Source organism: Alosa alosa, chromosome 7, assembly GCF_017589495.1.
Source record: "Alosa alosa isolate M-15738 ecotype Scorff River chromosome 7, AALO_Geno_1.1, whole genome shotgun sequence".
Taxonomy (NCBI): Eukaryota; Metazoa; Chordata; class Actinopteri; order Clupeiformes; family Clupeidae; genus Alosa; species Alosa alosa.
The window spans coordinates 7,013,158-7,036,230 of NC_063195.1; the positions used below are offsets into that span (position 1 = coordinate 7,013,158).

Sequence of the window (23,073 nt, forward strand, 5' to 3'; positions counted from 1 at the left end):
ATCCCGCGCGCGGACCGCGAGGGAAGCTGGCCAAGTCGAAGCACTGCCCACTGTACAACCCCCTCCGGTGTGGGGAACTCTGGGAAATTGAGTCCACCTTCGTTGTGCGTAACGATAGCTAACTAGTGCGACCGGCTCGTCAGAGGAATACAGTCGCAATTTTTACAGTTAGATAGATAGATAGATACTTTATTGATCCCCAAGGGTAAATTCAAGGATCATTTGGATCTTTTGAAGAAGAAGAAAGCATAAAACATGCCGAAAAGAACGTGGAGGTCGAACCAGCTGAGGAAGGTACCAGCAGATTGAGTGAAAGTAGAAAAAGTGATGAAGAGATAAGTGACATTGAGGAAAGTGAAGTTTCAGAAGACTCTGAAGGATTCATGGACTTAGAAGGAAAGGCCCCCGACTTTGAATGGTGAGTAAACACTATATATTTGTAACAGAAACTCGATATATGGTATGTTTATGTATAGTACATCGCCATGGGGGAGGGGATGCAATCTACCTGTGTGTGTGTGTGTATGAGAAAGAGAAAGACACACACACAGGGGGATGGGAGGTGAGAGGGACCTAGGGGTCATGGGGGAGGGGATGCAATCTACCTGTGTGTGAGAGAGAGAAGTAGGGGGAAGGTGAGTGTCCTGTATTAGTCTGAAGGAGGAGGGGGGGGCTAAGCTGACTGATATGTGTATAGTTTGTACTGGAGGTGGAATGAGAGCATGGGCCTGTGGTATTGTGAACATGCAGTCATAGGGGAGGGAATGCAAATGTAGTGTGCATCGAATGTGCTCCTGTGTGTATATGGTTTGATTGTTTTGTCTCTGTTCTCTTGAACAGTGAAAGTGATGACAACTTCAGCGATGAAGACTGGCACAGTGCACGGTTTGCCAGCTCAAGACACCATTTTTGTGTGTTCTACTCTGCACTTTATTACATTCTATTGTGCCAAATGTAAATAGTTTCCCCCACTCATATTTTGTTTTACTTTTTGTTTGCACTGAAGCAATTTTGCTGCTCTTCACCTATTTTCATATTTGCCTTTTACAAATGTTTGCACTACTACAAATTGACTTTTACAATTACAAATTTGCACTATAGCACATTGTTTGTCCTTTTTTTATTGAAATTCTTGAGGCGTTTTGGCAAAAGTAGAGTTTTGTGTGAAGTAATACCTCTGTAATACAGTACCACAGCCATCTCTGATGTGTTTCAATGGCAATATTGGGGACTTTCACATCTGAAATGTGGCCATTTCCAGGGATTTACATAACCGCCTGAAAGAAAAAGGCATTTGATGATAGGTCACAGTATGAGGACACAGGAGCTATTACAGTAGAAGCTGTGCAATTTCGGGCAAAATCCCAAAAATAGGCCCATACGCATATCAGGTTATGTGTACATTCAACCAGGCCGCTGTTTTGAGACTTGTCACCAGTGGTTAAATCGGCTTTTGTAGGGAGGGGGAGCCCTTATGGTTTGGTTTGTGTGTTGACCAAATACTCTATGGGTTTGTTGGTCATTTTTAGACGAGCAAAATGAATTAAATGTCTGTTAGACCAATGAATTATATCTTTATTGTAAGAATACTATTGGGCTTTCTTGCCGTTTGGAACCTCTACATCCATGGGGAACACTTCCAAATAGCCTACTGACCGCAGAGAGCTGAGACTATAAATAGAAGCTGTGTTTATATTTATGCTTCCCGGTCTTGTCCAAAGTAACTATAAACAGAATATAAACGCAGCATTATTAGTTAACAATAATAATTTCAAATACAGTAAAAAACTAAATTAGGCATTATAATAATAACATTCATAAAAATAATAATAATAACAAAAATCAATAGAATCAGTATAACCTACGGCCTCTCGGGGCTTATTGCTTAATTGGAACATTCATAAGGCTTCACTCCAGAATGTGTTGTCACAATGGATTTGGAGCATTCATTAGGCTTCTCTCCAGAGTGTGTCGTCACAACGGATTTGGAACATTCTGGAGGCTTCTCTCCAGAATGTGTTTGCATATGACGATTGAGTCTTGCAATGTTTGGAAATGCTTTTCCGCAGTAGGCACATTTAAAGGGCTTCTCGCCAGTGTGCATCATCATATGGAATTTAAGACTTGAAACTTGTGTAAAAGCTTTTCCACACTGGTCACATTGATGAGGCTTCTCTCCAGTGTGCACCATCATATGGAATTTAAGACTTGAAACTTGTGTAAAAGCTTTTCCACACTGGACACATTTATGAGGCTTGTCTCCAGAGTGTATTAGCATGTGGTATTTAAGAATGTGCTGATGTGCAAAAGCTTTTCCACACTGAGCACATTTGTGAAGCTTCTCTCCAATGTGTTTCATCATATGAGTTTTCAACTGTGAATTTTGTGAAAAACCTTTTCCACACTGCACACATTTATGAGGCCTTTCACTGGTGTGCATTCGCATATGGCGTTTAAGATATGACATTTGGAAAAAAACTTTTCCACACTGGACACATTTATGAGGCCTTTCTCCAGTATGTATTCGCATATGGGTTTTAAGAGTTGACATTTGTGAAAAACATCTTCCACACTGCACACATTGATGAGGCTTCTCTCCAGAGTGTGTTAGCATGTGGCGTTTAAGATCACTGGACCTTTGAAATGCTTTTCCACACTGGCCACATTTATGAGACTTCTCTCCAGTGTGCACTAGCCTGTGCATTTTAACACTGGAGACTGGAGATGTCAGAGCATTTCCACACTGGATAGAATGATGAGGCTTATCTCCAGTGTGTGTTTTAGTGTGTAAAAGCGTAAGCATGTGCTTTTCCACACTGGGCACATGCATGAGTTAAGTCTGCAAATTTTATTTTCCACACTGCAAAAGCTTTTCCACACTGGAGATGGGCATTTCCACACTGGATAGAATGATGCTTATCTCCAGTGTGTGTGTTTTAGTGTCCCCATGTGGCAGTTAAGTCTGCAGTGCTTTTTCCACACTGGGCACATGCATGAGGCCCCTCACCAGTGTGTATTTGCATATGGGTTTTAAGATTTGACATTTGTGAAAAATATTTTCCACACTGCACACATTTATGAGGCTTCTCTCCAGTATGTGTTAGCATGTGGCGTTTAACATCAAAGGGCCTTTGAAATGCTTTTCCACACTGGGCACATTTATGAAACTTTTTACCGGTGTGTACTGGCATATCGTTCTTAACACTGGAGAAGTGTGCAAGAGCATTTTCAAACTGGGCAGAAAGAGGTGGCTTATCTCCAGTGTATGTTAGCTTATAGTCTTTACCATCTTCAAATGCAGATTGATGAGGCTTCTCTGTAGTGTGTGCTAGCATATGAGATTTGAGATGTTCAACGTGTAAAAAATAAATTCCACAGTGGACACATTTATGCAGGTTCTTAGCAGTGTGTGTTAGCATGTGGCTTTTAAGAAATGACATTTTTGAAAAACCTTTTCCACACTGGACACAGATATGGGGCTTCTCTCCAGTGTGTGTTTTAGTGTGTGTAAGCATGTGGCTGTTAAGTCTGCACATTTTTGCAAAAGCTTTTCCACACTGAGCACATTTATGAGGCTTCTCTCCAGTGTGTGTCATCAAATGGAGTTTCAACTGAGAAGTTAGTGGAAAAGCTTTTCCACACTGGACACATTTATGAGGCCTCTCTCCAGTGTGCATCATCAAATGGAGTTTCAACTGTGAAGTTTGTGAAAAACCTTTTCCACACTGGACACATTTATAAGGCCTCTCTCCAGTGTGTATTCGCATATGTATTTTAAGATATGAAACTTGTAGAAAACCTTTTCCACAATTAACACATTTATGAGGCTTCTCTCCAGTGTGTGTTAGCATGTGCTGTTTAAGATGTGAAATTAGCAAATAAGCTTTTCCACACTGGGCACATTTATGAGGCTTTTCTCCAGAGTGTATTAACATGTGGTATTTAAGACCTAAGGGTCTTGCAAATGCTTTTCCACACTGGGCACATTCATGAGGCTTCTCTCCAGTGTGTATAAGCATGTGGCATTTAAGAGCGGAAGAATGTTTTAAAGCTTTTCCACACTGAGTACATTGATGAGGCTTCTCTCCAGTGTGTGATAGCATGTGCTGTTTAAGATTTGAAACTAGCGAAAAAGCTTTTCCACACTGGGCACATTTATGAGGCTTTTCTCCAGAGTGGATTAGCATGTGGTATTTAAGAGTTGAGGGTCTTGCAAATGCTTTTCCACACTGGGCACATTTATGAGGCCTTTCTCCACTATGTCTAAGCATGTGCTGTTTAAGACGTGCAACGTAAAAAAAAACTTTCCCACACTGGACACATTTATGAGAATCTTTGTTAGTATCTTTAGTGTGTGTATGCGTGTGCTGTTTAAGACTGGGAATATGTCTAAAAGCTTTTCCACACTGGGCACATTTGTGAGGTTTCTCTCCAGTGTGAGTTAGCATGTGGATTTGAAGATTTGACATTTTTGAAAAATCTTTTCCACACAGGACACATCTTTGCTTCTCTCTACTGTGTGTAAGCATGTGGCGTTTAAGATCTGAGGATCTTATAAATGCTTTTCCACACTGGGTACATTGATGAGGCTTCTCTCCAGTGTGTATTAGCATATGACTTTTAAGATATGAAATTCGTAAAAAACTTTTTCCGCACTGGCCACAGTTATGAATGTTGTTATTCTGCTTTTGCTTCTCTCCAGTGTGTGTTAGCATGTGCTGTTTAAGATTTGAAACTTGCGAAAAAGCTTTTCCACAATGAGCACACTGATGTGGCTTTTCTCCAGTGTGTATTAGCATATGGGTTTTAAGAGTTGAACTGTATGAAAAACCCTTTCCACACTGGGCACATTTATGAGGTTGCTCTCCGGTGTGCATTCTCATATGGACTTCAAGACGTGTTCGTGTTGTAAATGCTTTTCCACATTCCGGACATTTATGAGGCCTTCTTGCAGTGTTCTGCTTTAGATTCAAGTCAACAGTGTGTGTTTGCTGGTGTTCCTCAAGTTCACTCAGTGCGGTGAAACTCTTCCTGCAGACTGTGCAGTGGTAGAATCGTCCTTTATGTTGCATGTGGAGTTCTTCATTATGTCCTTGAGTCTTCTGTGTTGAATTTTGGTGTTCTGATATACCTGGAAAAGTAACCATGGCAGTTAGATTCACTGTTTGGGTTTGAGGGATAATTGTTTGTTAGTTTGTTTGTTTAATTTGAAGGATAATCCCGGTTTTCTAGTTTGTTTTGGATGAACTAGAGTGGTGGACACCAACATTTTGCCGATGGGCCCTGTCTCCACTTTCTGACTCATTTTGAATCGCCTTTGACTGGCTGGCTATGGACATGCACTAACATGTCCTTAAAACAACCCTTAATGTTCATTTTTAAAACTGTGCAACTCACCGAGTGGAAACGACCAGAAAAGGGACTCAAAGTGCTAAATACCGGAATTATCCTTTAACCAATCATTGTAGTTTCCCTGTGAAATTTCACCTATCACAACAGTCCCTCGCACAGAATATTGAGCCAGATGCCACACAAAATATGACCGCCGCTCAGTCCTGTACATCCGAACATAAATCACACTAATCAATTTGTATCCATCTTCTACTCCATCCCCCACTCTTGAAACTTTTGTGTATGCTTGTTTGGCATGCCTGTGTGTGTGTGTGTGTGCGTGTGTCTCGCACAGCAGGTAGCCTGATGGCGCTGGGAAGGTGAATAGATTTGTAGTACTAGCCAAAGATTTTGTAGCATTGTTATAAAACCTTTACCACAGCTCATCCATTGCAACTGAACTGATGAAAGGTCATGTAGGCTGCATTGTATTTGGGGAAAGCAGAAGGTATCAGTTTTACTTTTATTTATAAAACGTTATAAAACGAAGGCTAACGTTAATGATCTGCTTACTTGCGTCTCTCAACCTGACGTTGCTAACCTACCTAGGTTCATGTAGACCTACTTTGTTTACTGACATTTGAGTAGGCTATGCGATCCATTGGCAAACTTTTACATCTGGAGATGTCCTTATTAGCTCATGTCATGTTTGCTTGTAGCCTAGTTGGTGTAGTGCTTACCAAAATCATAGAAATGAATAACATTGAAAGACACTTATCTCTTCCAAGAGAGATTTCATTTGAGTTCCTTGTTGTAACATGTATTTTAAGTAATTAGTAGAAAACACCCCGAATTCTATCCACATATTCTAATGCACTATGCAAAAAGTTATTTCCACTCATAGCCAAAAACAGTGAGATGCAAGCGTTCCAAACCACTCAGAAATGTAATTAGGCTACTCTCACGTCATTCAATTAGCAGGGCATTGGTTGCACTGGTGCACCTAACTTTATTATTTAGGTGCACCAGCCCAAAATTTAGGTGCACCCAAATTTTCCATTGTGCCGCTTTCAACGCTACAATTTCAAGGTCACCTTTTTATCGCTCTCCATATACATTTCGTGCCTGAGATGTTGTCAGAGTATAGACCGGTAATGACAGCATTAATTTGATTTGGGGACCCTGCCACCTTGACGGCATCCGTTATATTGACTACTGGGTGATCATTTAATTATTTTACACAACTATTACACATGACGGAACAACTCTATATCGGTTAGGGATGTCACATGAAATAATGCTGGAGAACAGGCTTGTGCAAAATTCCAGAATTGAATTGAAACTGGCTCTTAAATTCCAATTAAATTCTTGAATTTCACTTGCATTTCAATTGAGGTAGCAAACAGGAAGCAGAATTGCAATTCGAATTGTCCACAACCCTGCTGGAGAAACACGAAAATATGACTGATATGAGTAGGGTATCGTTTGAGTTCTGTTGATGTCTAGTGCACAATGGGAAATAAATTAATCTTCTTGCAGTCTTGTAAATAGTGATGCCTACAAGATTCCTAGTAGTCTGTGACTTTCAATAGTCTTTCCATACTTTCCAAAGTCTTTCAAAAACCTTCCAAATGCTTCGTCTCAATATAGTCCCAAGTCAAGACCTCTCTAGGAAATCGCCTTGTCTTAATCTGCATTGTCATTTGTGCTCGTCGTGAATACTGAGGCCACAAGAAGTATTTTTTATTTTTTTTCTGTTGACGCACTTTTACTCAACATGCTATCCGGCGACAAGAGATTTCATTCACTAAACTAAGCTAAGCTAGACAATGCATGCACAGAGACAAAACTGCTTTTACTCACTTATCTTACTCTAGGGGAGACAGTGAATAACCCAACTTCATAAAACGGTGGCGTGTTCCTTTAAGATTATGGGCCATTCCTTGTCAAACCAGATAAGATTGTTACAGCGCCGCTTCAGATTTTGCTCAAACCTTGTCTATAGCAAGAATGGGTCCTAAAACCAAGGCCTGTAAAATATTACTGTTCGAATCAGTCTTATTAAGACAGATTTGAACAGTAATAATAATAAATCCATATTATTTTCAGCCCTTTACTTCGGTTTTACAGCCTGAAACTCAAATTATCTGGGAAGCAATGTTTTGGGCATTAATATAATGAAAAGTATTATTCATAAGCAGCCCAAACATTTTAGGATGGAAGACAAACATGTTCTCAGTATGACTGAACAATTAAAAGTTTGTACAGCATTCTCATTGATTTTCTACAAGGCTCTAGATTTGGATAAAATGTGCCAAAAGTGTGACATTAAGGGTAGTATAAACTTATTTTAGTACACATTTGGTATCAATCATTATTAAACAAACAAGGATTAAAATGATATGTGGGGTAACTAGAAGGCACTAGCACTAGCCTAGAGAATCTATGTGGAAGTAGCTCAGTGTATGGGCATTTAGTGTACATGGTGCCAATGTTGCACCATAGTTAAATAAATAGATTCAAAATCATTGTTAAACCTCAGGGACAAGAATAAATGTACCCAAGTAAGTGTATCTATGTATGTATGGATGGATGGATGAAACATGGTACATGGTAAAATGAAACATCATTGGCACTTCATACACAAAATGACTATAAACTGAGCTATTCTCGCATTCATTTGCATCTTCTACATGCCATTTTAGTCCTATGAGTATTACCACAAAATGCAATCACACCTTGTTTTATCCTTAATCATCTTCATGTGCATTCATTGCGGAGACCTCAAATATTGGCTTAACATTAACCCTTAGAACCCGATTGACACAAAGTGCGTCAAAAAACACACCCTGCCTTCTCTGTTACATTGCTCCGGAACTGTTCATCGGAGCTAGATGAAACCTTTATTGTGTGACAGAGCAGAATGGGTCTTTCCAACGAGACTACGCACTTGTCTGTAAGATCAAGTATGAAAATTAAAAAGAAATCATGAAATGAAATTGAATCATATTTACAGTCTATACTTCTCTGCGTTTGTGGTGAAAATTACAAATGACGTGGAAGCAAAACCGAACTGAGATGTGTTAAGAAAGGGAAACGTTCCCAGGTTTATTACAAGCCGGCTCGGAGGAGAACATGAAACAAGTCACCTCTCGATTGTCGTTTCTCACAGCCTTATATTCTGTTAGCAGGGTCTTTGTCTGTGCCAGTGGAAAAGTTCAGACACACCCCGGACATATGCTTGCTTAATTGGCGCCGACCACCTATGGTGAAGTCTGCCATAAGACAAAAGCTGGGTCGTTGTACATGAGAAAAGACTTGATCTGCAAATGGTTGAGGCGTGTCTTAACCAGGCACAATCGTCAGTTAATGCAAAAACGAAGCAGACAGGCTGATGAAGTTAGTTACATTTGTTTACAGTACGTACGTTCACCTGCACACCCATTACTCTCGTTTAAATTACTCGCGGACCCATGATCGGATAGATATGCCACGTATGTCAGATGAAAGTGGACCCAGAGCTATCATTTGATACCAAGTACATCCTTCTGGGTTATAAAACAGACAAAGTGACAGCAACAATAATAACTGACAGCAATAATAACTTCATACAGCTCGAATTACCCCATGTTTTTGTCTGTTTTTGTAGCAAAGCATGTTTATAATCCAACACTATGGCAAAGCATGTTCATAATCCGGTTTTGAGATCCAAGCAAATTCCTGCATGGCATCCAATTAAAGGCTCACATTGCATCCCAATTTGTTCAACAAAGTAACACCTTTTTTCCCTTTGGTTTGTTCATGGCAATGCAGTAAAAAGTTGTTGTAGAGAATCATTTAAGAGTGCATACACCATAGGCACATGTAGGCCACAGGCTAACACGCAAACTCGAGTAAAGTCAGGTCAGATCAGTTCATGTCACAGATATGGAGCGCATAGGTCATTTTTAGGTCATTTTTCATCACTAAATAAAAAAATAGCAATCATTTCTGTAAGGCGCTCACCACATATGTCTGTAAATTGCTCAGCCCCAGAGAATCCCTCCACCATGGCAATGATATTGCCAGATTCAGGACAGTCTGCTGTACACACACATGTAAGGCAAGTCGAGCTGCCAGCTTGCAGTGGTGAGATACATGTCAAAATATAAGAATTTATGCCAAAATTAAATCAATGCAAGTATTAATACATTAAATATATGTTGAAAACTGCTGAAACTCTGCTGAAAAAAACAATATATAGCATGTGTGTATGGCACTTACAATGACCAGGATAAATCCTTCTAACTAAAGGTTGTGAAAATGCCCTTAAAACAGTCTGAGGGTTCTAAGGGTTATTATCACCAGGAGACTCACAAGAAATACTCTTTTCGGATTGGCTGGCGAGGTGGCTTTTAATTCTGAATAATGGGACACCTATGAAAAAAAAAGTTTAATCGCCGGTCCATATCAATGCTTATGAATGGTAACTATACGACGGTTGAGCCTGGAGGCAGGCTTCGCAACAATGGAATCAACAGTAAACGAGCTAACTCATGCTACCGCTGTTATAGGGCCAACTAAAGTTGTACAACAAGCTGAACTAGTGAGCTTCTTTTTAAATGGAACCACGTGTTTCCTTTGCTTTACAGTGGCAACCGGGTGATAAGCAGGATAACGGACTCGGGCGCCGCTGCGCGTCGGGGAGTTCTTTGCCCCTTGCCCTCGTCCATTAATTCCGTATAACAGGACACCTCGGCGGCCGTTATCACTTACATAAAGCATTTTATTTGTATTTGTATAACACATTAGCAGTCATTCCCTTTGTCCACGCTGCTATAAGGTTTTACGGTAGGGTACGGTAGAGCTAATTTACTCATTAGGCTACTCATTACTCAATGTGTCAGCTCTATATCGTTCTTGGCAGATGTAACCGAATATGAATGTGAAAGACTTGCCTTTCAGAGCACGAACGGTCAAAAGCACGAACTTTTAGAAATATCCTGGCGTCATTTTAGGGATCAAGAGAAGTAGGCTAGCGCATTTTAAAAGTAGGTTAGGCTATACACAATCTGTGTACACAGAACTTCCTCTCCCCTTACTTCCCCCGAAATACAATAATTATAATCTATAGTGACACCTTATGACCGTCCCAGGTATTAACTAGGGGCAGAAAAAGACTCATTGCACGGTTGAAACTATGCTTGAAACTGCATAGTCAGTCATCCGCTTCAAAGTCACGCTACCGTAAGGCTAATCATAGCTGTGCCCTCACACTATCACACGAGACAATTTACTTAAAAAGGTGATTTTCTCCTCTTCTGGCGTATTGTGACCGGAAATTCATGCCAACTTTGGATGCGGTTATCTTAGCGATACTTTTTGCAATACCCTCGATATACATATCGTTGGAAAGCTTAGTTTATGGCCGTTCGTGTGAATACAATAACTTAATTTTGTAAATTTTACCAAAACGACTGGTTTCGCCTTGCAGGGTCACATATTATATCTTATTGCTTAGTTGTGTTTTTATATTATATACTTTAATTACTTTTTCTGCTGTTAGTGAATGTGTGTGTGTTGTCTGTATGCTACTGAGACCTTGAATTTCCCCTGGGGATCAATAAAGTATCTATCTATCTATCTATCTATCTATTATGTGTATTTGCAGAATAAAGTGTGATTGGGGCCATGTGGATACAAAGGGCTTTATATAGGGCTATATATAAAACTAATGGCCATGCAGTACAAACTGTTTAAACAACCATACTAAGAAAAGGTCCATTTTCCACTTTACAAAGCTTTTTAAAGATATTAATGTGCAAACATGGACTCCAAGATGAGGCATTTCTGATGATACAAAATCAGAAGGTGAAACAAAATTGTATGAAAACATTTGAATTTAACAAAAATATTTTACAGGTCTTAGTTTTGGGACATAATATTAGGTAGACAAACTTTGATCAAAATATGAGACAGTGCAGCAACTATTTTCCTGGATTTTGTCTGAATTGACACAGAATGACCCGTATATGAACCCTAATCAAATACTTGTTAGTTTCTACATGTGTAACACATGGGATTTGTCTCTTACTTTCCAGGACTTACTTTCCAGCTGATAATCGTGCTCACCCTCTTCTTTCTTCACTTCGATCTCCGCTGTTGTCTGTTGTGTTTCATTGTAAGTACCGTTGGATTCTTCAAAGTCTGTTTGAGATTCACAGTGAAACTCTGCAAAGGGCTTTTCTTCTTCATCTGGACATGAAATCATATGACCATACTCCTCCTCTTTTATATCTTCTTCTTTCACCATCACGCTCAGCAGGTCAACCTCCTGCATTTCAGTGACATTACCACCAGAACTAAATGGCAGTCCAAAATCCATGTTCCCAACGCACCAAAGATGATCCCATCCAGCGCTTTCTATATACGGTCAACCTGGTGAGTTTCGGTTTCAGCCACATCACAGCCAGAATCCAGCACTGGTCCCAGATCCATGTTCCCTAGCAACAAGCCGATCCAGCTAAATTCCCTGTAGCCAGGAAAAAATATAGTTTTTGAGATAAATTTTCAATAGAAAAGCCAGAACAAAATAAACACTTTTTACTTGCATGTAATTCACAAAAAGATCATACCAGACTGAGAACCAATATTCTGTCACAGTTTGGCTCCTAACTGTGACAAAAATTGGGAAACCACACGAGAGATCCAGTAAAGATGTATAATTTATTTACAAGAAGGTAGATTTAGGACGGTAAGTTCAAAGGTCAATTAGCCTCCGCCAGACAGAACAGGCACACAGGAAGCACACACTCCGAGACCACTCCACAGAGAGAGACACAAAGGTGCAGCCCAGAAACCCATGCTCTAGTTAGGTATTTTATTGCCCATAATATAATGTGCTGTGTGTTGTACTGGACTAATAAAGGTGGGATTACATTCACAATGGCAGCAGGTTCAAACACACCTTGTTCCACCGGAAACAAATGAGAAAAGAGCCAATTCCACCCTCCTGCAATACAGCCACTCTTAAACTTGTCTGACGCGAAGTGATCTCGTACAAATCAAAGGACCCCCAGTTAACAAGTTCTTACGACGCGAAGTGATCTCGTACAAATAAAAGGACCCCCAGTTAACGAGTTCTTACGACAAGGAAGTTTCACACGTCATTTCACACATCATTTCACAAGTTAAGGGTCGTCACAAGCAGTCAGCATACGTACAGATGGAACGCTCGATACAATACAGGTAATGTATGGATTATGACTGTTCATTCTTGGTGAGAAAATTATAGTGGATCTTCATTTGACTTTGTTAACTGGCTAAGTCAAAAGAGAAAAAGAAAGAAATCTAGGGCTGCACAGTTACATAAGAAACACAAATCCCCTGAGTGTGAACTTCACAGTCAATCAGAAGTGCTGTGCCTCCCACACTTCAGGACCACTCACCAATCAGAAGCAATACTGCTTAAGAGACGTTTGGAATGTTGAACTGAATCAATTCATTTACATTCAAAAATCATATGTAATATCTGTCAGAAACTCACTCAGAAAATCACGATTAAGTATATATACTTTAGGCTAGATTAGACAATTTCCCCAAAACGTGCAGCCCAGAAACCCATGCCCTAGTTAGATATTTTATTGCCCATAATATAATGTGCTGCGTGTACTGGACTAATAAAGGTGTGATTACTATAGAGTTCTTGCTGAAGAATTAAAGATGGTCTTTTGAGTTGGGGCAGTGGGAGGAGAACATTTGGATGAAGGATTGGTCTTTTAGCCCTTTTAGCAATAGATCATAATATGGACAACTGCATAGGAGTTCAGCCTAATATAACGGCTAACGCCTCTAGCTATGACTTGCAGCTGTCCAAAGAGCTAACCAATTTTCAATCGATTTCATTAAGCTCACACTTCCAGCTGAGCCAGCTGTAGACAAACAACGTTAAGCCAATGTGTAGAATACGGAAGTTGTCAATAGTGTCCCGTTAAGTTACCATTTAAGATAACGTGTCTTCCTTATCTTCATATTCGTGTGTTTTTCTCGCACGTTTTTATGCAAAGCATTAAATCTGACTAATATAACAATCATTGCAAACATCATGCAGGCTATGACACCTATTTCTTGTCGCAATGATAAACAACAGCTGTCAATGACAGAATATGATTATTTATCAGTGAATATGTAAATGAATCATTCAACGAGTGCTCCAATAGCTAGAGTAGGCGTAAGGTTTGTCTTTATATTTTTCATATGCGAGAAAGATTTCACATGCAAGTGGAAACGAACAGGGTTACACAACAATAGCCTACTAACATGTTGCAGTATATATAACGGGCAGTTCATTTCGCGTTTTCATTATCAGTCTTCGGATGGAAACTTTCCCATTTCAGCCTTGTTCGCGCTCGCAAGCTGTGTTCGCTGACGTTTCCTTTTTGTCATTTTCCTTATCTAGCCTACAGCAAGCGCACACATCAACAATAACAATTAAAGTGTTCTATTTGACTGAAATAGAGGGAAATCGGTGATTTTGTTTGAAATTGACAACGAACCGCGAAAGTAACAATATTGTGCAGCTACGGTTACGGAGTCAAGTGATTAGCCTAATTAATTTCAAAAGCTGAGCCGCTGAGTTCTTATGTGAGCTGAGGGATCAAAGAGCCGCATGCGGCTCCGGAGCCGCGGGTTGCCGACCCCTGAACTAACCAAAACTCCAATAGAATTCAAGCTCTCACTTTTAGAGACTGTGACTGTCGGTAGGCTAAAGCATCAGTTGCAAAGCATCAGTTTCCCGATAAATTGCAAACAAAACGTTAAGCCAACGTGTTTGCTTACATCCCAGTGTTGTTCCGTTAAATGTTTTGTCAATTGTTTGCAAATGCATCAGTTAAGGGCAGCTAATACAGTGATAATAGAAGAATTGCTACGCTAGCACACCAATTCATGTCTTACAAACCATGATAAGCAACTCTCTCGAGTTATTTTACCACGAAGAACAGAACATTCTTACTAACCAATTACAAATAGTATGGAATCGAATCTTCTATATTTGACTGGATAGCCTATTATTTAACTAGAACCCCAAATTAAACATATAGATGTCTCACCAAATAAATATTATAGGCCTACACAGACACCGGCCTACCTCAAGTAAGTTCGCTGCTCCGCATAGGCTACTATGATCTGTTTAGTGTCAGACGAGACGTGTATCAAGCTTTTATCCTCACAAATTGCAACATTTCTGAAGCAACATCAACGAAAGTCCTAAACTTTCTGAGGACGCCTACTTGACGAAATAAATAAATTCCTCGTAGCTGGCAAACCAACCAGAAAACTGTGCCCTACTGCCACCGCGTGGAGTGGAGTTTGACTGCAGGAAACTGAATCTGGCTTTCAGGGGGGTATTCCAGAAAGCGGGTTTATGTTAACCCAGTCCCAGAGTAAGCTGTAAACCTGGGATTTCAGTTACAAAATGATCAGGCTATGTAGGTCACTATGAACTTAACCTAGTAGGGGGTAGGTTTTGTTCAGGTTATGTTCTGGTATTTAAGTGCACATTCAACCAGGCCACTGTTTTGACACTTATCACCAGTGGTTAAATCGGCTTTTGCAGGGAGCCCTTATGGTTTGGTTTGTGTGTTGACCAAATACTGTATTAGCCTATGGGTTTGTTGGTCATGTTTTAGACAAGCAAAATTAATTAAATGTCTGTTAGACCAATGAATTATATCTTTATTGTAAGAATACTATTGGGCTTTCTTGCCGTTTGGAACCTCTACATCCACGGGGGAACACTTCCAAATAGCCTACTGACCGCAGAGAGCTGAGACTATAAATAGAAGCTGTGTTTATATTTATGCTTCCGGGTTTTGTCCAAAGTAACTATAAACAGAATATAAACGCTGCATTATTAGTTAACAATAATAATTTCAAATACAATAAAAAACTAAATTAGGCATTATAATAATAACATTCATAATAATAATAATAATAATAAGAAGAAAAAATAACAATAAAATAATGAGTGTATAGAATATGTGTATGGATAGTCTTGGCACAAAACTTTGACCATACTTTAAACTGAGGCCCTTGGAGTTTAATCAGAAGTAACTAGAGGAGTTTACAACTGTTTACATAGTGGCTTGTGTTTTACAGTCAAAGTGAAGATTATATCACACAATGAATGAACAATATCAATCATCCGTGAAATACCAATTTGATACAAAGAGAAACAATTGATATCCTTATAAGTAATTTATTAAGCAAAAATAAAAAAATAAACAAATGCACAATGTACTTATAATTTGTTTTTAAGATTTTTTTGTTTGTTTTGAAAAAGCTTATCCACAGTGCACAGCTGTTATATCTGTATTATGTTGTGTGTGTGTGTGTGTGTGTGTGTGTGTGTGGGGCAGGGGATAATAACATGGGAAAACATTTTGCAATACAGTTATAATGTTTCTCTCTTTGGGATTTGCATGTATTCAAAGTAGACACTTCTACTAACTTCTACTAACTTCACCCAAAGCGACTTGCATGTCAGTTATACTGTATTACATTCTCCCCAGAGCAACTCGAGGTTTAGTGCCTTGCGCAAGGGAATTGAACAAACAACTTTTCAGGATACTGCATCCTTAGCCACTGTGCTACCACTGCCGGATTTGATATTCATAAAAGTTTTTTCTCCACACTGGACCTTCATGAGGCTTCTTTCCAGAGTGTGTTGTCAAAACGTGTTTCTGAAACTAATAGTTCCGGTCCTTGATTGTGATTGGCTGAATCGCATTCGATGCCGTTGCTGTGCCTTTACTTTACGAAACTTTGCCAGGTATTTATAGTAACAGTTTTAGAAAAGCAATAAGCCACTTGAGTCCGTAGGTTACATTGATTCTATAACAGCTAAGGGTGGTTTTAGGCACTCTGCTAGCGCGTTGTGCCTAACAACGCCCCTTAGCTGTTGTAGAATCTGTGTAACCTACAGCCTCTCGGGGCTTATTGCTTAATTGGAACATTCATAAGGCTTCACTCCAAAATTTGTTGTCACAATGGATTTGGAGCATTCATTAGGCTTCTCTCCAGAGTGTGTCGTCACAGCGGATTTGGAACATTCATGAGGCTTCTCTCCAGTGTTGTCACAATGGATTTGGAAAATTCTGGAGGCTTGTCTCCAGAGTGTGTTTGCATATGACTATTGAGTCTTGCAATGTTTGGAAATGCTTTTCCGCAGTAGGCACATTTAAAGGGCTTCTCGCCAGTGTGCATCATCATATGAAATTTAAGACTTGAAACTTGTGTAAAAGCTTTTCCACACTGGTCACATTGATGAGGCTTCTCTCCAGTGTGAATTAGCATATGGGGTTTAAGACTTGAAATTTGTGAAAAACTTTTTCCACACTGGACACATTTATGAGGCTTCTCTCCAGAGTGTATTAGCATGTGGTATTTAAGAATGTACTGATGTGCAAAAGCTTTTCCACACTGAGCACATTTGTGAGGCTTCTCTCCAGTGTGTTTCATCATATGAGTTTTCAACTGTGAATTTTGTGAAAAATCTTTTCCACACTGCACACATTTATGAGGCCTTTCTCTGGTGTGCATTCGCATATGGCGTTTAAGATATGACATTTTGGAAAAACCTTTTCCACACTGGACACATTTATGAGGCCTTTCTCCAGTATGTATTCGCATATGGGTTTTAAGAGTTGACACTTGTGAAAAACATTTTCCACACTGCACACATTTATGAGGCTTCTCTCCAGAGTGTGTTAGCATGTGGCGTTTAAGATCACTGGACCTTTGAAATGCTTTTCCACACTGGGCACATTTATGAGACTTCTCTCCAGTGTGTACTAGCCTGTGCATTTTAACACTGGAGACTGGAGATGTCAGAGCATTTCCACACTGGACAGAATGATGAGGCTTATCTCCAGTGTGTGTTTTAGTGTGCGTAAGCATGTGACAGTTAAGTCTGCTAATGTTCGCAAAAGCTTTTCCACACTGAGCACATGCATGAGGCCTCTCACCAGTGTGTATTTGCATATGGGTTTTAAGATTTGACATTTGTGAAAAATATTTTCCACACTGCACACATTTATGAGGCTTCTCTCCAGTGTGTGTTAGCATGTGGCGTTTAACATCACAGGGCCTTTGAAATGCTTTTCCACACTGGGCACATTTATGAAACTTCTTTCCAGTGTGTACTGGCATATCGTTCTTAACACTGGAGAAGTGTGCAAGAGCATTTTCACACTGGGCAGAAAGAGGTGGCTTATCTCCAGTGTGTGCTAGCTTATAGTCTTTACTATCTTCAAATGCAGATTGATGATGTTTCTCTCCAGTGTGTGTTAGCGTATGGCATTTAGCATCTTCAAATGCAGATTGATGAGGCTTCTCTGAAGTGTGTGTTAGCATATGAGATTTGAGATGTTCAACCTGTAAAAAAAAAATTCCACAGTGGACACATTTATGCAGGTTCTTAGCAGTGTGTGTTAGCATGTGGCTTTTAAGATATGACATTTTTGAAAAACCTTTTCCACACTGGACACAGATATGGGGCTTCTGTCCAGTGTGTGTTTTAGTGTGTGTAAGCATGTGGCTGTTAAGTCTGCACATTTTTGCAAAAGCTTTTCCACACTGAGCACATTTATGAGGCTTCTCTCCAGTGTGTGTCATCAAATGGAGATTTAACTGAGAAGTTAGTGGAAAAGCTTTTCCACACTGAGCACATTTATGAGGCCTCTCTCCAGTGTGCATCATCAAATGGAGTTTCAACTGTGAAGTTTGTGAAAAACCTTTTCCACACTGGACACATTTATAAGGCCTCTCTCCAGTGTGTATTCGCATATGGATTTTAAGATATGAAACTTGTAGAAAACCTTTTCCACAATTAAGACATTTATGAGGCTTCTCTCCAGTGTGTGTTAGCATGTGCTGTTTAAGATTTGAAATTAGCGAAAAAGCTTTTCCACACTGGGCACATTTATGAGGCTTTTCTCCAGAGTGTATTAGCATGTGGTATTTAAGAGATAAGGGTCTTGCAAATGCTTTTCCACACTGGGCACATTCATTAGGCTTCTTTCCAGTGTGTGTTAGCATATGAGTTTTCAACTGTGTAATTTGTGAAAAAGCTTTTCCACACTGGGCACATTCATGAGGCTTCTCTCCAGTGTGTATAAGCATATGGCATTTAAGAGCGGAAGAATGTTTTAAAGCTTTTCCACACTGAGTACATTGATGAGGCTTCTCTCCAGTGTGTGTTAGCATGTGCTGTTTAAGATTTGAAACTAGCGAAAAAGCTTTTCCACACTGGGCACATTTATGAGGCTTTTCTCCAGAGTGCATTAGCATGTGGTATTTAAGAGTTGAGGGTCTTGCAAATGCTTTTCCACATTGGGCACATTTATGAGGCTTCTCTCCGGTGTGTATTAGCATATGGGATTTAAGAGTTGAACTGTATGAAAAACCCTTTCCACACTGGGCACATTTATAAGGTTGCTCTCCGGTGTGCATTCTCATATGGACTTCAAGACGTGTTCGTGTTGTAAATGCTTTTCCACATTCCGGACATTTATGAGGCCTTCTTGCAGTGTTCTGCTTTAGATTCAAGTAAACAGTGTGTGTTTGCCTGTGTTCCTCTAGTTCACTCAGGGCTGTGAAACTCTTCCTGCAGACTGTGCAGTGGTAGAAACGTCCTTTATGTTGCATGTGGAGTTCTTCATTATGTCCTTGAGTCTTCTGTGTTGAATTTTGGTGTTCTGATATACCTGGAAAAGTAATCATGGCAGTTAGATTCACTGGTTGGGTTTGAGGGATAATAGTTTGTTAGTTTGTTTGTTTAATTTAACCAATCATCGTAGTTTCCCTGTGACATTTCACCTCTCACGACAATACATCGCACAGAATACAAATATGACAACCATCAACTAATCCCTCCAGGAATTCACGATGTTGTGATAGCAAAAACTAACACATTAAACCATCCCGCGAATTCTGGGCAACCTTGCAATTTTGTCTAAACCCTGCAACTTTTCAAAAAATTTGACCAATCATCGTAGTTACCCTGTGAAATTTCACCTACCACAACAGTCCATCCCTCAGAATAATGAGCCAGATGCCACACTCACTTCTGCAGACACCATAGACCTATAACTTGTTTGTTCCTCTGCAGTTTTAATGTCAATAAATAAAAGGCTAACGTTAAAGGTGCTCTAAGCGATGCCACACGTTTTTTAGGCTAAAACATTTTATGTCACTTACTGCAAACAGCACCTAACCCAGGGCTGTACGTTAACTTTTTTTGCAAGTAGCACTGGTGCTACAGGGGTTAAAAGTTTTGTAGCACCAGCCACAAATTCTGTAGCATCGATATAAAACCTCTAAAATTGGTTTGGTTGGATTTGATTGGATGGTTGGGATCTAGGCCTACTGCAACTGGATTGATAAAAGCTCATGTAGTTGCAAACATCCCGCCTGGCTACATTGTGTTTGAGATGAACAAAAGCTATCAGCATGATATGTTATTTGGTTGTTGTGTTTTTGTAAAAAAAAAAAAACAATCCCTGACAGTTCCATGCAGTTAGACTTTTCAATGGGCATCAGGAAGACAGGTCATGCCATTGATTTTTTTTGTTATTTTTTCTTATTCATGCATTGGAAGTCAGTTCATTTATTTTTGAATAAGTAGAAGATATGCTGAAGATTTTATTCCACTAAGATTTAATTCACGTTTAGTTCATATTTCTAAGATTTTAGATTAGAGTAACCCTACATTTAACCTTATTGTCATTGCACGAGTGAAATACCGTAATTACATCTAACCAGTGGTGCAAATGAGTAGGCTAACTGACATGTCAAACAGTGCACCCATGAAATGCATCCCTAGACTGTTCCATACACATAGGCTACATGTAGCTTACTAAAGATAGCTGAAGGTCTGTGGTTAACGCAGTTGTAATTAAAGTGTCGTGAAGGTTTTTTCGGAACCGATCTTGTATAGGTTATTAAGCACTACTAAGCGAGACTGTTGCGCATATTTGACAGATAGAAGCGAACGTCCCGGTGGACTTTTTTCTTCTAAGTTTTAGATCTGAATGGTGTTGTTTGGATACAAAGTTGTTCGTTTAAAACTGAACTAAAAATGCAAAGCAACAAGGCGTTTGCCACAAACTTCTACCTCTGCTTGCCTAATCTAATCACCTCAGCCCGCCCGGTCGGAAGATACTTTCGCTTTAGGCTAAACATAGCCATCACTTGTTCGATTCGCGAGGATAATTTGCAAGGTGTTGTTTGATTTGGAGTTGGATTGTTTGGATACTAGGCCTACAAACAAGTAGACATACTTTTTAATCGCGTAGACTGCAACTAAATTGAAATCAAAGTGGCCTACATCAATTCCCAGCTCACAGAAGTAGTCTATACCCACTTCAAACAAACAAACAAGTGTTTCACTGGGAGCCTACACCGGGCACGTAACGAAGAGCTCCGTTCGCGACGGAAGACGGGTCTATTTTTTGTTTTTCGTAGCCTACGCGCCTCTATCACATCTGGTGTAGTCAGTTGCACTGATCACAGTAGAAGGTAATTGATGTAGCCTCCCTGTCAGTCTCACACGCATGCATTGTATTGCCATAAGCAAAACTGTATACTGTAGCACCAGTGCTACGTTGGTATATCATCCATCGCACAAACTATTTTTTTTGTAGCATGTGCTGTACAGCCAACCGCTAGCTGTCTGTGTCCTGAATACACTGTAAAAAAAACGCAATCTCTGGACAGCCCAGGCTCCAAAAAAACAGCAACAAAAACAACCTGGGCAAACCTAGCCCATGAAATTATAACAAACTACACTGTTAGACTTAACTGTAATTTCCCAGTATCCTTACCGCAAAATGGCCAGTAAAATACCATAACATTATCATTACAGTATCACTACTGTATTTTGCATTGCATTATGGGCATTTTGATGACGTTTCATATAATTTATGGTAACTTACTGGGAAATAGGTAGTTTGTGGTAGCGCTACTGTTAAACACTTTAGGGTTAAAGACAAATAGGGTGTTCCAAGCACAAAAAAATAAAATATATTAAATTGTGTATTTTTTTTATTCAATAATGTGCACAAATGTGTTACCTAGGTAAATATATATTTTTTTCCTGAGCATTTTGATTATTTTGTGTTTTTAGCATTGTCGACAAACAACAATGGCGCAAAAATGTCATTCAGTGCAACGACTAATTTATGAAAAAATACATACAGAAGGAACAATCTTAGCCATTTAAAAATTATGAGTTCAGTATATCTCTTACAATAGATTTTTTAAAACACAAGAAAGTGCTGTTACTCTGTTTTAAATTGTCTGCACCTTGTTTGCATTCTAATGTGTCTTGTGATTTTGTTAGTTTGTATAAAATAAGTTTTTGCTACGCCTTCTATTCTATTTAAAAATCAATCAAACTCCATTTTCTATAAAACAGGCATGGTTTCTCTTACATTCACATGAAAAAATATATAATAATATGAATTGTAATAGTTATTTTAAGCAAAAGTTTCTGTTGTACTGTATGACGATTTTCTGTTGTACTGAATGACATCCTCCAAAGTGTCCCGTTATGCTTCTTGGTAATATTTGGATGTTTTAACTTTAACGTCTTACACATACAGTAGCTCCTTTAAAGTAGCAGTAGTAGAATGTAAATATGCCACACCAATGGCAAGTATGAGTTATGGTATTACTACATAATGAAAAAAAGTAAGGCAAACAGAGGTATACTTGTTCAGAAAAAGCATCATCTTTATTCTGAAGTAAAACAAGAGACTTGTTGCTGTTAAAACAGCATTTCAATATGAAAACATTGTTACTGAACTTGTAACAACTCTTAAGGCACCAGAACAGATTTCTTAAAAAAGAATCAATTGAAGTATGAAGTAATTGAAGTCTCATAACATGTGAAAAAATGTGGTCTAATGTGGAATCATTTCAAGTATGTTTCAAGATGTTAATATGTCATGTAAAATAACTTTCAGCATTTCAAATATTTGAAAAAATGTAGTATAATGTAATTTCAATCATTTCAAGTATGTTTAAAAAATGTAGTGTAATGTCACAATGTCATTCAATCATTTCAAGTATGTTTCAACATGTTAGTATAAAATGTGCAATAACTTTCGGTATTTCAAACATTTAAAAATATGTTAGTGTTTAACTAGTTAAAAACAGCTTTTTAATATCAAAACAGCCTTGGGCTTTAACTCTTAATTCATCAGAACAGAAATTCAGTACTGTGTAGAGATGGCATTTCTAATGGGTGTTTAAGGTTTATAACATTTCAGTTCATGAACTGAACAAATGTTTCCCAGTCCTTTTCTGCTAACCTTGAGGCTCTATTTGAAGATGGCTCAGGTTCTGCGATAACAAATTTGACGTCTGTCTTGAAGTAGTAAATTTCATCTGGTGGACTTGGCCACACAAAGTTATTTCTGTTTCCCTTTTGTAGCATGCAGCTAATTTGTACCTCATCTCCTACAGACAGCAGTACCTGCCCAACGAATGGCAGGTCCTCGTACTGCACAATAACAAATTTGCCATTTAAATTTTCAGCAGTTGCCGGGGCAGGGGCAGAGACTGCTTCAGCTTGTGGGCTGACCTCTACTTCTCTGTTAAAATTAATCTCTGTTGGTGAATCACACACACAGGTGGTGTTGGTGCGGGAGCAGAAACATGATACTTCTCGGTGCCAAAATTTCCCAGGTACCTTTGTGG

The 23,073-nt window shown here is 39.2% G+C and overlaps 3 protein-coding genes across 5 annotated transcripts in view; all 3 read right to left on the minus strand.

Annotated features, from left to right (window-relative positions):
- Positions 1-1,554: 1,554 nt before the first annotated feature.
- LOC125297713 (zinc finger protein 239-like) lies at positions 1,555-2,830 on the minus strand. The gene has a single exon (XM_048248165.1). The coding sequence runs from the start codon at positions 2,828-2,830 to the stop codon at positions 1,886-1,888; it is 945 nt and encodes a 314-aa protein (XP_048104122.1). The 3' UTR covers positions 1,555-1,885.
- Positions 2,831-2,936: 106 nt separating this feature from the next.
- Positions 2,937-14,613, minus strand: LOC125297714 (zinc finger protein 665-like). The gene is made up of 3 exons (XM_048248167.1): positions 14,421-14,613; positions 11,419-11,842; positions 2,937-5,131 (listed from the first exon to the last, which is right to left on the minus strand). The coding sequence occupies exons 2-3, from the start codon at positions 11,693-11,695 to the stop codon at positions 2,937-2,939; spliced, it is 2,472 nt and encodes an 823-aa protein (XP_048104124.1). The 5' UTR covers positions 11,696-11,842; positions 14,421-14,613.
- Positions 14,614-15,290: 677 nt separating this feature from the next.
- Positions 15,291-23,073, minus strand: part of LOC125297253 (zinc finger protein 729-like) — a 41,091-nt gene continuing 33,308 nt past the window's right edge. For all 3 annotated transcript variants that reach the window (XM_048247492.1, XM_048247493.1, XM_048247491.1), the window contains exon 3: positions 15,291-19,076. In XM_048247492.1, coding sequence (XP_048103449.1) covers positions 16,402-19,076 — 2,675 coding nt within the window. In that variant the 3' untranslated portion in view covers positions 15,291-16,401. The remainder of the gene's footprint in view (positions 19,077-23,073) is intronic.